This window comes from Polyodon spathula, chromosome 11 (assembly GCF_017654505.1).
Source record: "Polyodon spathula isolate WHYD16114869_AA chromosome 11, ASM1765450v1, whole genome shotgun sequence".
NCBI lineage: Eukaryota > Metazoa > Chordata > Actinopteri > Acipenseriformes > Polyodontidae > Polyodon > Polyodon spathula.
Genome location: NC_054544.1, coordinates 36,030,965 through 36,043,791, shown reverse-complemented (window position 1 = coordinate 36,043,791; position 12,827 = coordinate 36,030,965). Strand labels below are relative to the sequence as shown.

Below are 12,827 nucleotides of genomic sequence, written 5' to 3'. Positions count from 1 at the left end.
TTAAGATCACTTCTTAAAGTTCGTATTTTTACTCGCCCCGATCCTTATGCACTGACTCAACACACACACACACACACATCTTTAATTATAGTGCACTTTTTGTAAAGACCTAATTTCATGTCTTCCATTTAAAGACCTGCATTTCAAGCACCCTTTTTATAGTAGACTCTCAGTGCACTTGGCTCCCCAAGGACAGTGCTACAATAAGAGTGGAGGATGGTATGCATCATATACATCAGGGGAGATTTCAAAGACACTCCATCATTCTGCATGCACTTAGTGTGATTAGCTAATAAGCACTGCAGGAGGAACCCCATTTGTATTATTTTTAGAAACCTGACAAAATAGTACTTGTGGCTGAAAGGGGCTGGTGACCTGAAAGCAGGTGTATTTGATGACATGAAGAAGCTCCTCCCCATCAGCAGTAATTGTGTATGCATCACATTGCTGTGCAGGGGGTGTCAGTCTGGAGTTCTGTTAATAAAAGATATAACATTTCCCAGGGCCAAAATGATTACTCTTTATTTTGCCTTTATTTTTTTCATCTGCATCTTTGTTAATCTATAGTTGTTTGGTAGCTATTCAGTCCTGTGTAAATGATGTCTAACATGTAATCCATATTATTATTATTATTATTATTATTATTATTATTATTATTATTATTATTATTATTATTATTATTATTATCTTTCCTGTTTGCTGGTAAGAATTTGTGCACACAGAGATAAAAGCAAAAGAGAAGCTGTTGCCTAGGCAGGAGGCTCTAATGAGGACCTGCACCCCCGGGAGCTGAAATCTGAAGCGGAGTGAGATTGTCTTCCTGCCTGTGTTGCTTCATTTGCTTCCTCCTTTCCCCTCTGTCAAAAACTGGCCTAGGCAGGAGCTGTCCCTGGTCCTGGAATGCAGTCTGAGGAGGCTGATGAATGTCGACAGATTGTAAGCCAGACAGAGACAGAGACAGAGAGAGAGAGAGAGAGAGAGAGAGAGAGAGAGAGAGAGAGAGAGAGAGAGAGAGAGACAGAGAGAGAGAGCGCTAAAAAGGGATGAAATTTGCTTCATCGTTGAAGGTAGGCTTGCTCTTTGTCTTGTGATTTACTATTCTGAATCCATGATTAATCTGCTGCTGCAGCTTCTGACAGACTGAAGCTAAAGATCGCAAGCCTGCTCGTGGTGGTCACAGGAGAGGGATGATACCACAACCAGGCGGCTCCCAACCTTCTGTAACTAGACTTAAAAGTAGGTCTCCACACTTGTTTTAATTTTTGTTTGCCAGTGGTTTCTGTGTTTTGCCTTTATAAATATCATTTGCAAATGAAGCGTGCTAGTGAGCCTGATGTGTCTGCATTAGGTCGTGTTGTTCTATGCTGTGTTGTAAAGTGGATAAAAAAGCATCCAGCTGCCTCTTTGCTGGATATCCAGGCAAGGTACAATTTGCAGCCGCCCCTTGTCTCCACTCTCTGTGATGGGGGGTTAAAGAAGCACTATATGGTTCCATTACACCACTGAAATCTTTTGCAACCAATTTAAAAAGGAATTACATTGCTGACATGAAGATGGTTATAGTCAAATTGACACTAATATGGGATTCCAAGGAGCTGCTCCAAGCCTTTTCTGTATGAAAACATGACCCCAAAAGTGAAGAATATTTATTTTTGAGCCATTAACTGTCCAGTTTCTTATGGTGCTAAAATCTACCTTTTTACCTGCACTGAAGTTAACTGCAGAAAAGGGCTTTGCTAAGAAGAAATTAACCAGCTTCCTAATTGCATTTCACAGAGCTAGATTCAACATTTTTTGTAAGTATACCTTTTAACTCTTTGATGTCCTGATTAAATAGCCCATGATTAAATAAATATGTATATTTGTTTATAAAAAGGTTGAGACCTGCCAGATACAATGCAGATATGGGTTTGTAAACATATTCATATTTTGTAGCTTACACTTTCTGTAATGTTGTGAATTGGAGTTTCTGTTGCTTTAGGTTATTTGTACATATTTTCACTACCATAGTGATATTTTAAAAATAGCTCTAAATTAGGAGAAATAACAATGCTGTTTGGGAGAAAATCTAGACAAAAATGAAGTAAACAAAATCATTTCCTCTCCAGAAAACAGAAGCAGGTTACTAGGGAAATGCCTCCAGGGAATCTGTAAACAAGAGAAAAGGCTAGAGGATTGAAAGGAGGATGTTTGATATTTTTTGGATCAACAAAGCTAAATCCTTTCCTCAGAGCAGCAACAGCAGTGCATTAAACAGCATTTCCGTACAGTTAATCTATGCAGACAATTTCGGATGCAAGACCAGGAAGTGTTCCAATCTCTACACAGCTAAGCTAAAAATTATCCATTCTTCGAGCCAAAGAGATGCTGAGTGTAGTGTTTTTCTTCACAATAGACTACTTTGAATAATCCCTCAGAATCTAATTGGGCATGTGTCCAAACAGCTTTTCTATATGGTACTCATTAATGCTCAGACCTTTAAGCTGAAATGTAAAACAAAATCATATTAATGTGCCATCAAAACTAGCATATGTTTGGTCATCTATACAAATACAGAAACCATTTTCCTATCACAAATCCAATTATATAAATATAAACTAGTAGAATTATTTAATAACATTCTCTTTAGTATATCTACATAAAAACAGTACATGCATATGTTGTTTTCATTGTTTTATATACCGTTTTTTATTTTAATATTTGATAATTAAAGTCTCCTAGCATTAGCACATACATCTTATCTAATAACCGTTAATATGTAACTAAGTTTAATAACAAAATAGTTCCAGTATGCACTTAGTATGATAATATTATCAGTTGTATGATGCTTATCTTACATTCAGAGGGAATGCTTTCCTTCAAATCAGAGCACTTCAAGGGGAATATACAAGGGAAATATAGCAATATAGATTACCAGATACAATTTTTTTAATTGATTTACATTTTATTGGTTTATTTTATTTAATAGGCGCAGTATTTTAAATACATGGGACTATATATATATATATATATATATATATATATATATATATAATATATATATATATATATATATATAAATATATATCCCCGGTATATAAAAACCGGTCCAATTACCTAATTTTATATTGAAACTCTTTTTTTAAGATTGTTTTACATGTGTACTTGTTTGCAGGAAGTACTGTCTGATTGCCTTTGAGAAAAAATGAATTCTAAAGAAGAAGAAGCCACTTTGACTCGATTTTTCCAGTATGTTGAAGACAGAGGACTCAGAGCCTACGATGGTTTGGTTATACAGAATGCCTCAGACATTGCCAGGGAGAACGACCGAATGAGGAATGAAACCAACTTAGCTTACCTGAAAGAGAAAAATGAGAAAAAGAGGAGGCAGGAAGAAGCAATAAAACGGTAAGTAAAATGAAATTTCTTAAAGCCTATCTATTCAAATTCATCAGATGAAACAGAGAAAAGAACAAAGTTTCAATTTCTCTAACCATTAGCGGATTTAAATACAGCCACTGTTTGATTAATAATGCTGACATTTATTTACTTGAAAAAGACAAAAAAATTTAACGAGACACTCAAACATTGTTTGCATTCTACAGCAAGTTATCTGTTTGTTGTATTTTATTATAATGTTTGTGATTTCTCATGGGATTTTGTTCACTCCATCTTGACTCCTGCTGTAAGAAGATGGGGGGTGGGGGAAGCCTATAAATCTGCATAGCTGTTCGATAAGTCTGTTAGCCTGGATGCTGGTGTCCGAGGTCAAGTCGAAGACAATTTCTGGCAGCTAGGGTTAAAATAACATCAGCCTGCAATATCAACTTGAATCCTATTAATGTTGACATGAAATTGACACAGTGTAAATGCAATAAACCAGATTGTATCATTGGTTACTATCGGGTACAACAATAGCAATATGGTGTATTTTGTCAAAATTTATAGTGATGAATATCAAAAAGAAAGATAGTTCATATAATGTGTTTTCAGAAAAAAATGGGAAAATAAGTTTTGGCTAAATAACTTTCATAAAAAGGATTATGAGGTGGGTTATTGGCTTATGTTGGTCCAAATTATTCCACCATGCATACTGTATAAAGCACTTAGTCATACTGTATGACACAATGTGATATGGCAATGCTATGTATTTGCATCCATCTTATTTAGATTCTTTGATGACATCCCACTTAGTATTCTGCTAATACTACTCTAGCTTTACCGGGAGCAGAGGAACTTTACCTGGTGTTACAATCTAACATTTTTAAGAATGCCATAGGCTGTTGCAAACATTAGGCTTAAATATTAAACATACTGTATCCTACATTTAGAGGAGTCAGAGATATAAAAAAGAAGGTGCTAGATTTTGTTTTTCATGAAGACCAGTCAATGAGGTTGCCTCAATTTTACAGTAACTGATGAAAAATCTGTTACAAAGCTGAGATTAAGTATAAAAGCCTTAGATATCGAATACAATCATACAGCTAGCAGACAAGGGCTGCTTTCTGCCTAGTAACAGATCAGTTGCCAAAGATCTGGTTGCACCACTGTCAGGAGGGATGCTTTAAAAACAGGATACTGCCCCAGAGGAGAGGAGTTTAAAGTTAGAATATATGAATGAATATCTTTTTATTTCATTATCAACAGAAATTAATTTATATTTATATAAAAAGGGGAAAGCAAAACTGTACCTCATTTGTTAATTTGTCTAGGGATCTGTGGTTGTAAATGAGTATTTTTCCTTTGTAGAGCACTGGAGTCATTAAGTGTGAACAAATGTATAGATGCAGGAAAGTTTTTTTTTTTTTTTTTTTTTTAAATGTTCGCTTCATTTCATACCAGAGAGTAAATAAAAAATCCACCTTTATTTTGTCTAACTGTTGTTGAGAGGGAGCTCCATGTTTTCCCATCTCCCTCAGAGACTCAAGACATACTAGCTTGCAATGTTCTATTTGTGTTCTTATTTGTCTGCCTGTAATAAAGGGTGGATGTACATTTAAAAACTTTCCCATGGATTGCAGTTGCCTAAGTGATACAGATACACTGCATTAGATTCTCAAAGCTTTTAACCCCCAAACCATTATTAGCACAAAAATCTGAAAGAAAAATAAAACACTTAAAGTTATTTTGATCTGGCCCTTAAATGCTTATAAGCTACTAAAACAATGTTGCTATTCCTGTTCCTGAAAACATGTTGACGATATTGAGTAAAAGCCTTTGAGAATAAAGCACACTATAATTCACCCCTGCATAGCAGTGTCTGATAAAAATGGTTCTTTTTTCATCTATGAATTAAATGAAAAGTTGAGTCCTCTATTTAGTCCCCATTTTCAGCTGTATATTTGCCGGCATTGTCCTAGTATTTCCAATCGTTTTTACTGAAATAATGTATTGATTTCCTTTAAACAGAATCGGTTGTGAGGCTTTTAGATATACAGTCTCTCACCAGTCATTTCAGGATTATGAGAGGATGTCACCACTTGCTTTTTAAAGTACATTGTCTTCACTAACTTGCCATTTTAATTCATACAATTCCTGAATTATTAGTTCAAATCCTATTAGATAGGATACAATATGAATCCTATTTAAAAGTCCTTGTAAAATTATGGTTCATGTAAAAGGCATAAATAAAATGTTGCCTAGTTCAAAACTATGGTAAAGGTCAGTTGGATGTTAATACTTTCATTGTTGCTGTGCAAATTTGGATTGATTAAATATTTAATTTTCCTCAAACTATGTTGGTCTTTAAAATACTGCAGCAGCTAAAGAACATATTTTGCATTCTGACATGTCTATGGAGATGTTAAGCCTTAATTATATGCATAGGCAAATTGTAGGTGGAGCTCATTTGTAAATTAAGTCTGTGATATTACAATGAGATGTATGAAAAGGCAGAACAGCCGCACCGGCTGTAAAAGGATACACAAATATGTCACATTTCAAATTAGTTTTATTTGGGCACAAAGAAAAAGTCAGAAAGCAGCGGATAGGAAAGACCATTATGGCAGCAGTCCTAACATATTTCTTAAGACGGAGAGTGCAGGCTCCTAATCTTTCTGAACAACCCAGGAACAAAGGAAGAGTACTGAGAAGAAAGGAGAGCATTTAAACATCCGCATTACCCTTTTTGATCTGCCTGAGGATGAAATTATAGCTTGATATCGGCTATTTAATTATGTCCTATAATAATAATATAATATAAAGTCAAGACACTTCTGCCTCTCCAGATGAGCTATCCAGTTTTAGTGGGTTAAAATCTGTACATTTTATTTAAAACACAAGTTAGCCCATTTTGAACTGTCATTTCTGCCTCTCCAAACGATCTACCTATTGTTCAATTGAGATTGAGCCCTATTTTTCGGATTAGACTGTTAATCTGTGCTACCAGTAGCAAATTTTCAGTACTGGCGTAGTGCATTTAAGCATTTAAATGTGCCAGCTGCCTACAGCTGCCTGCATACTGGATGAGGTAAAATTTGTGCCATGGCAGAGTGCTACTTTATACTTTATTTAGCGCTGCATTGGTCGATCTTGATACATGCCCCCCTTAATGTTTCATTTTAGCAAGGTATAATCATTCCTGGAAATCCTGAGGGAGATCTTTCACGGTTGGCCACAGCTATACTTGTCACTAAGAGGATTCACAGGTGATTGTTTCCCTATAATGCATTTCTTTGGGTCGAAGAAGCTGAATTTTTAATCCAGGATTTTGCACCATGCAAAAAATATATTTGACTTGAAGGTCTTTCTGGGTCATTGGCAAACACAGAAACAATCACACTGGAGAGCCTGCCATGATCCATTAATAATGCCCCCTGACCAGCTTGTAACTATAGAAGCTGAACAGAGGACACAGTTTGCAGGCCTAGCATACAAACCCATGTTTCCACCTGCCACTGGGATTCAGTTAAAAGTGATTTGAAAGTGGTCCTTTTCATTTTCAAGACTTATAGTATGAATTTTGAATATGGGCTGCATAAATAACGTTAATAAAACAAAGATGGTTGCTTTTTAATCTTAATTTGTGTTTTTTCTGTGTTATGTACTATGTTCAGTGGGGTTCTTTATGGAATTGGAGAACTGTAAAAATGCAGTATAAGTGCACATAGCAGATCTGTACCTTAGTTTTGCAATCATAACAATTGCCTGGAAAATACACAGATTAAAAATGGCTGTTACCTGCTTCATTTCTGTCTGCAAGCTTGCTTTTTATATTTTTATTCACTCAAAGCAATGACCTTTGACTCACAATATAAAATTGTCTCAGTATAAGAATGGATTTGTATTATGTTATGTTAAAGTAACATTAATCATGAAGCTTTCATTCAACTTTATGAAGCAAAATTTGCTAATTCTATAATGTGATGCAAAACTTTTTGCCATAGCTGTACAATACTTTTAATCTCTGTTATTCTCCTAAAAATCACCTCTAGGAGATGTTGTTTTGTTAAATACATTAATCCTTTGATATGACCCTGACAGTTTTTTCAGTTAATACAACTCTACATTTGTTTGGTTTAAGCAAAATGAAGTTCAATATCAAAATATCAAAAAAATTTCAGGAGAAAGTTGGTTTCAAACAGCACTGTACATAAACATTTAAGTACAGTAGTTACTTAATGTGGCTTCTCAATCTGTGCTAACTCAGAGAGGCTTATATACAAGGCAGAGGGGATGGGGATATTTGCTGACTTCATGACACTGTGCTTTTTAATGCAGCTGTCAGATTCACATGTTTTAACAATATTCTTGGAAGATATATCTGATTATATTTCAGATATACAGGAGGTTTTTTTTTTGAGTTGCCACTATATACAATATATAAGATATACATTCTGAGATGTATATCTTAGGCATGTGCCTTATTTTGGCAATAATCAATAAATAGAGTAAAAACCTTGGATTGTTTGATTACCTAACTTGTTGCCTGACCCTGGATTGTCCTGAAAACCTGATTTCGTGTACTAAACCCTGCCTGTTTTGCTGACCTGCCTTTGGAACTGTTTACAAATAAACCTAACCCAGGTTATTTAACTGATTTACCTGAACAACTTGTTGTGAAAGAGCTTTATTACATGTTATACTGTTACAACTATCTGTGTTCACGTTCACCACACCCAGTGGATTTGTCACAATATATATTTGTCACAAATATCAAAGTGAAGGACTGTTTTCAGGAGTCCAGTTCATGATGTAAGATCTGAAAATGTCTGTCAACTTCAGATGCTTATTGTAAGGTATATCAAAAGCAAGATCAGAGAAAACAATTTCAATACATTTAGTGGATTTGGATGTTGAGTGTGATTGGATTAGGGTTTTGAAGCATATTGGATTAAAGCAAGATTGAGTTTCGTACTGGTTCTTCTGGTAATGCATATGAAATCACTTGGGGCTGTACCTTCATGGACCACCTGCCTCCGTGGATACAAAGGAAAAAGACATTAATGCTGAAATGACTTAATACACTTACTTATCTAAACATGAAGCTTTGACTAATGTTTAGATAGGTCTAGTTTATGATAAGCGACTGCTTTGAAGAGGAAATAATTTGAAAACATTGAGACATATTAAGTGAAAGATAAGAACGTGTGAGATTGAAATACAGGAAATTGCAAATTACTCCCAGAGCTCTGTTATAAGGATCTTAACAATGAAAAAAATCTATATGGCTAGGTTTTATATTTCAGTCTACTACTACTGGTGCCTGTACACCCTTAACCAGGTGAGTGGCAGTGTTCTGTATAAAACATATATAAAAAAAGTACCATCCTATAACATTCAATTGTTTTAACTATAGGAAGAATTTTGTATTAGTTGGCTGTACCAATAATGCACTTAAAGGTATGATTTGCATTAGGCTGTTTATTATCTCTTTATCCTTCAAATGTGCTGTCTGATCTACCAATGGCTATGTAACGCGCCCACTCTCAGTGGCATTGTGAGTCATTCTTTTTGAATATCATCCTCTTTTTCACTTCCATCCTACTCCTAGTGGGGGCATTAGCATGGGGGATTAGCCTTTCAAGAATAATGTGAAGCGTTCTGTTCCTAAGGAATTGTAACTCCTTGTGGGAGGCAGAGACCACTCTGTGCTTGAAATGCTGCAAAATGACAGTACATATCCCTCAACGTGTCATGAGCTATGGTAGTTCTTTATTATTTAATTTAATAACACAGATGACATTGAAAACCTCTAGTGCTGGTATTACTGTATATTTAACTTGATAGAATATGTTTGTGAAGTATCAGATGACAAGCTGTTTTACCTAATGCTTTAAGGACTGTTGCACAGAGCCGATGGCCAGGCAGAATTCGTTTTAGGTATGATTTTAATCGTTTCTACACTAAGAAAGAATGAAACAATGTAGAAAGTGCCCTTTTGAAATCTGTGTAAGATGTCAAAGAGTGAAAAAACTGCACGTGACATGCCACAGTTCAGTCAGAAGTGTGCCTCTAGCAATCGAGAACATTTTCAGCATGAAAGTCAGCACGCAGTGCGTAACAAAGACACGTTCAAACTGCATTTCACAAATCAGCTCAGTGTGCCCTAGAAAACTTTAACATCCACTTATCCAACTACATTATGATATCAACATGCTCTGTTACACTAAAATAAATTTTTTACTACTACTTTGTATATGTTGTTTCCCCAGAGAGTAACTTGTTCACAAAGAACTGAATCTGAAATCTGCCAAAAGTATTTAGGTCTCAAATAAATGGCAAACAATGAAAATAGTGGTAGTTGGCAGAACTGGATTGGTGGGATTTCTCCAGGCACTCTAAGAGGGTTTAAATCCGATATAACTCTTATGCAAATGTAGACCAGAATTAGACTGTCATTCCCTAAATTTCTTCTCCATCTCATTTTCCCAAACGCTCATAAAGCAGCAACAGACTAAAAACACAGACACATGCTTGCTAGCTGTTTGAACCAAACTCCCTTTACACATGAAACCTTTTAAAAAATATATATATATGATACTGTTGTTCATTACATATATAAACAGTTTTGTATATATATATATATATATATATATATATATATATATATATATATATATATATATTATATATATATATATATATATATATATACAGCCTTTCCCAAAATTCCACAGAAATACTTTAAAACTTTAAAATCATGGGGCCAGGTTAAGTGTATTATGCTACCATAGTGTAGCTTATGCAGTTTATCTAAAGTATTCTATTAAACTGTAACAAACTGGACATGCATAAAGTAGTATTTAAAGTAATGAAATGTACAGGGAATCAAACAATGATTCTTTATGTCAGTGATTAATAATGTTTTTTATAGGTGCAGATAAATCTCCCTTGTAGTCAAACAGAACACCATTATGGTCAATGCTATTGTGTAGCAGAAGCTTTCACAATGATGAACCTCTGTTATAATGCAGGAGAAATGCTTTTCGGATTTCCTGTCTGTATGATGTCTATACTAAGCTGAGTCAGCCCAATATTGATCCAGTCTGCACAGAGAATTCAGAAAATTAGACTGTAGGGAGAACTGTCTCCCATAAACACATTTGTAGACAATCAGGGCCGTTAAAATCTCTTGTCTGTGGCTATTTTGCATTTTGAAAATTTGAATTGCACAGAATTCTTGAATAGAAACATTTTTATTTTGTATTTAACCATTACCCTCAATACAAAATAAATCCAAGTAATGCAGTGCCCTTGGAAAAGATTACATGCTGGATACATTTCACCAACATGACTTGAGACTGTGAGATTGTGGAGAAGGGTTAATGTCTCTAGCCTAAAACATATATAAAAGACATCTAAAAGACACATTTGTTGCTAAGCTACCAATTCTGCTCCCATGCTGCCAAAATGAGGGGGATGGGGGGGGGGGGGGGGGCGCGTTCTGATAGAGCTTGCATTACATTCTGCTACTTAGTTCTTTCTCTGAAGAATGCAGAGGTTCTATTTATTCAAGTAGAATGTATAACCAAGGAGGTCTACAGTTTGGTATTCAGCATACAGTAGGTATTTTAAAAGTATTCAAACCTCAGATTTATAGATACAGGAAAGGGCTCCTTGGTCTCTTTGCTAATGTTGCTGTTTTTTCTTAATTATCTTTATTTGAGTGATTTTGGATAATTGAACACAGGCTTTTCATTCCATTTTACAAAAAGAAAGTATAGATCTTCTATGAGCGTCAGATACAGAATTACAACACACACCTAATGCCAGACTTCGCACACAGTGGTGTGTATTACAGTGTGTCATACTGGCTATGGTAGATCTAAGAAAATAGTTACTTAGAGTTTTATCTGCTGTCTGCAAAGGGTATGCCAAGGAAGTTTAGTTTATTATTTTCAAACAGTTGAAGGATGTTTTATGGGGTGTATGCAAAAGAAACATGCCTCTTTTTACTGAGATTGCCATTAAATAGCTGTTTCCAGAAATGTATTTCCTTAAGCGTCCTTGTGGTTGTAAGTTATCTTATTACAATAATACCACATGTTTACTTTAGTAAATATTTAATAGTATCAACTGTCACTATTGTGCTTTTACAGTTTATAAAACAGTGTAAACAGATATTTGTATGTACATATTATGTTTTAGTTTATCGTGTGGCAGCTTAACAGACCATTTCATTTGGTAGTGGGGGTGATTTTCCTGGCTACAGTTACAATTGTCTGCTTTTTGTGTGCTGCACGTATGGTTTCTATGTCACTGCAATGTGTTGCTAGGTAGATTTTAGCAGCTAACCAATGGGTGACCATTATGTGGTCTATGTATTCACAGTGAAATAACTTGTGGGCTTCTACACTGTGAATGATTTAGAATTCAGGTCAAACAAGCAGTAATCGACACAGACCTGTTGACTGACAATGTGAGAATGATGTAGATTTAATTTGTAATTAAACAGATAGTGGGACAAGAAAATAACAGTCACATTGGCTATCACCAGTTTATATTAGGTCAAAATGTGTGTTGTAATAAGGAACTTATGTAGTTTAGTTTTTTAGTTTTTATTAATTAAGATGCAAGACAGTGATAGTGCTTACAAAACTGTCCATAAAAAGCAGGATGATGATCTCATTGTCATGTGACTGGTAAAGTAATTGACCTGCATATTGAGGCTGAAAAAAATCTTACCTGCCAGTGGCAGAATGCTTCTTAGTACAGTTTAAATAAGATCAAGTGAAATCAGATGCTCTAGAACAATCATATTTCTTTACATCCATATGGCACTCATATGCTTTTTAATAAATACGTTTTTCCTATTTAGAATAGTGATCACACAGCAAATGGGCTACCAAATTAATCATATTTTATTTGTCAAAGAAAAAAAAAACAATGTCGCCCCTTTTCTGCACTTTATTATTATAACCCAGTGCAACACATGAAATATTGTTGCAATTCACATACTTTCAAGCACTCAAAATCACATGTCCATTAATGAAACATCTGTGTATCACTATAGTCGGTTTTCATTACAAATTGTCTATTATTGTTTACAACATCCTCTATAACACATTTGTAGATGCATCAGGGGCTGTTTATAATGGATCCCTAAACTAAAGTGTAACCAAAAACATTAGAAAAGAGAGTGGGAAAAAAAAACAAAAAAACGAATGACCAGATTTGTGTGCAGTACATCAGAATTCCATAACTTCTAACACTCAATCATAAGCTCTCAGGTAAAACTTTCAACAGTCAAGATAAGAGAAGCATACTAAATATGCAGTATGGTAAGGTAATATAAATAGGGGATTTAGGATTCTAAATATAAGTCTTTTTTTTTTTTTTTTTTTTGCACTTAGTTGAATTAATGCAAACACAGCATGCACATACATTTCTACCAGGCTACCCTATAC

The 12,827-nt window shown here is 34.9% G+C and overlaps 1 protein-coding gene across 2 annotated transcripts in view; it reads left to right on the top strand.

The window, feature by feature from the left end:
- Nucleotides 1–1,048: 1,048 nt before the first annotated feature.
- Nucleotides 1,049–12,827, top strand: part of LOC121322797 (neuronal tyrosine-phosphorylated phosphoinositide-3-kinase adapter 2-like) — a 43,768-nt gene continuing 31,989 nt past the window's right edge. The window contains exons 1-2 of one of the 2 annotated variants that reach the window (XM_041263099.1): nucleotides 1,049–1,796; nucleotides 3,155–3,387. In XM_041263099.1, the coding sequence (XP_041119033.1) occupies nucleotides 3,185–3,387 (203 nt within the window). In that variant the 5' untranslated portion in view covers nucleotides 1,049–1,796; nucleotides 3,155–3,184. Of the gene's footprint in view, nucleotides 1,797–3,107; nucleotides 3,388–12,827 lie in introns of those variants that run through there. The other variant, XM_041263100.1, reaches the window with a different exon arrangement.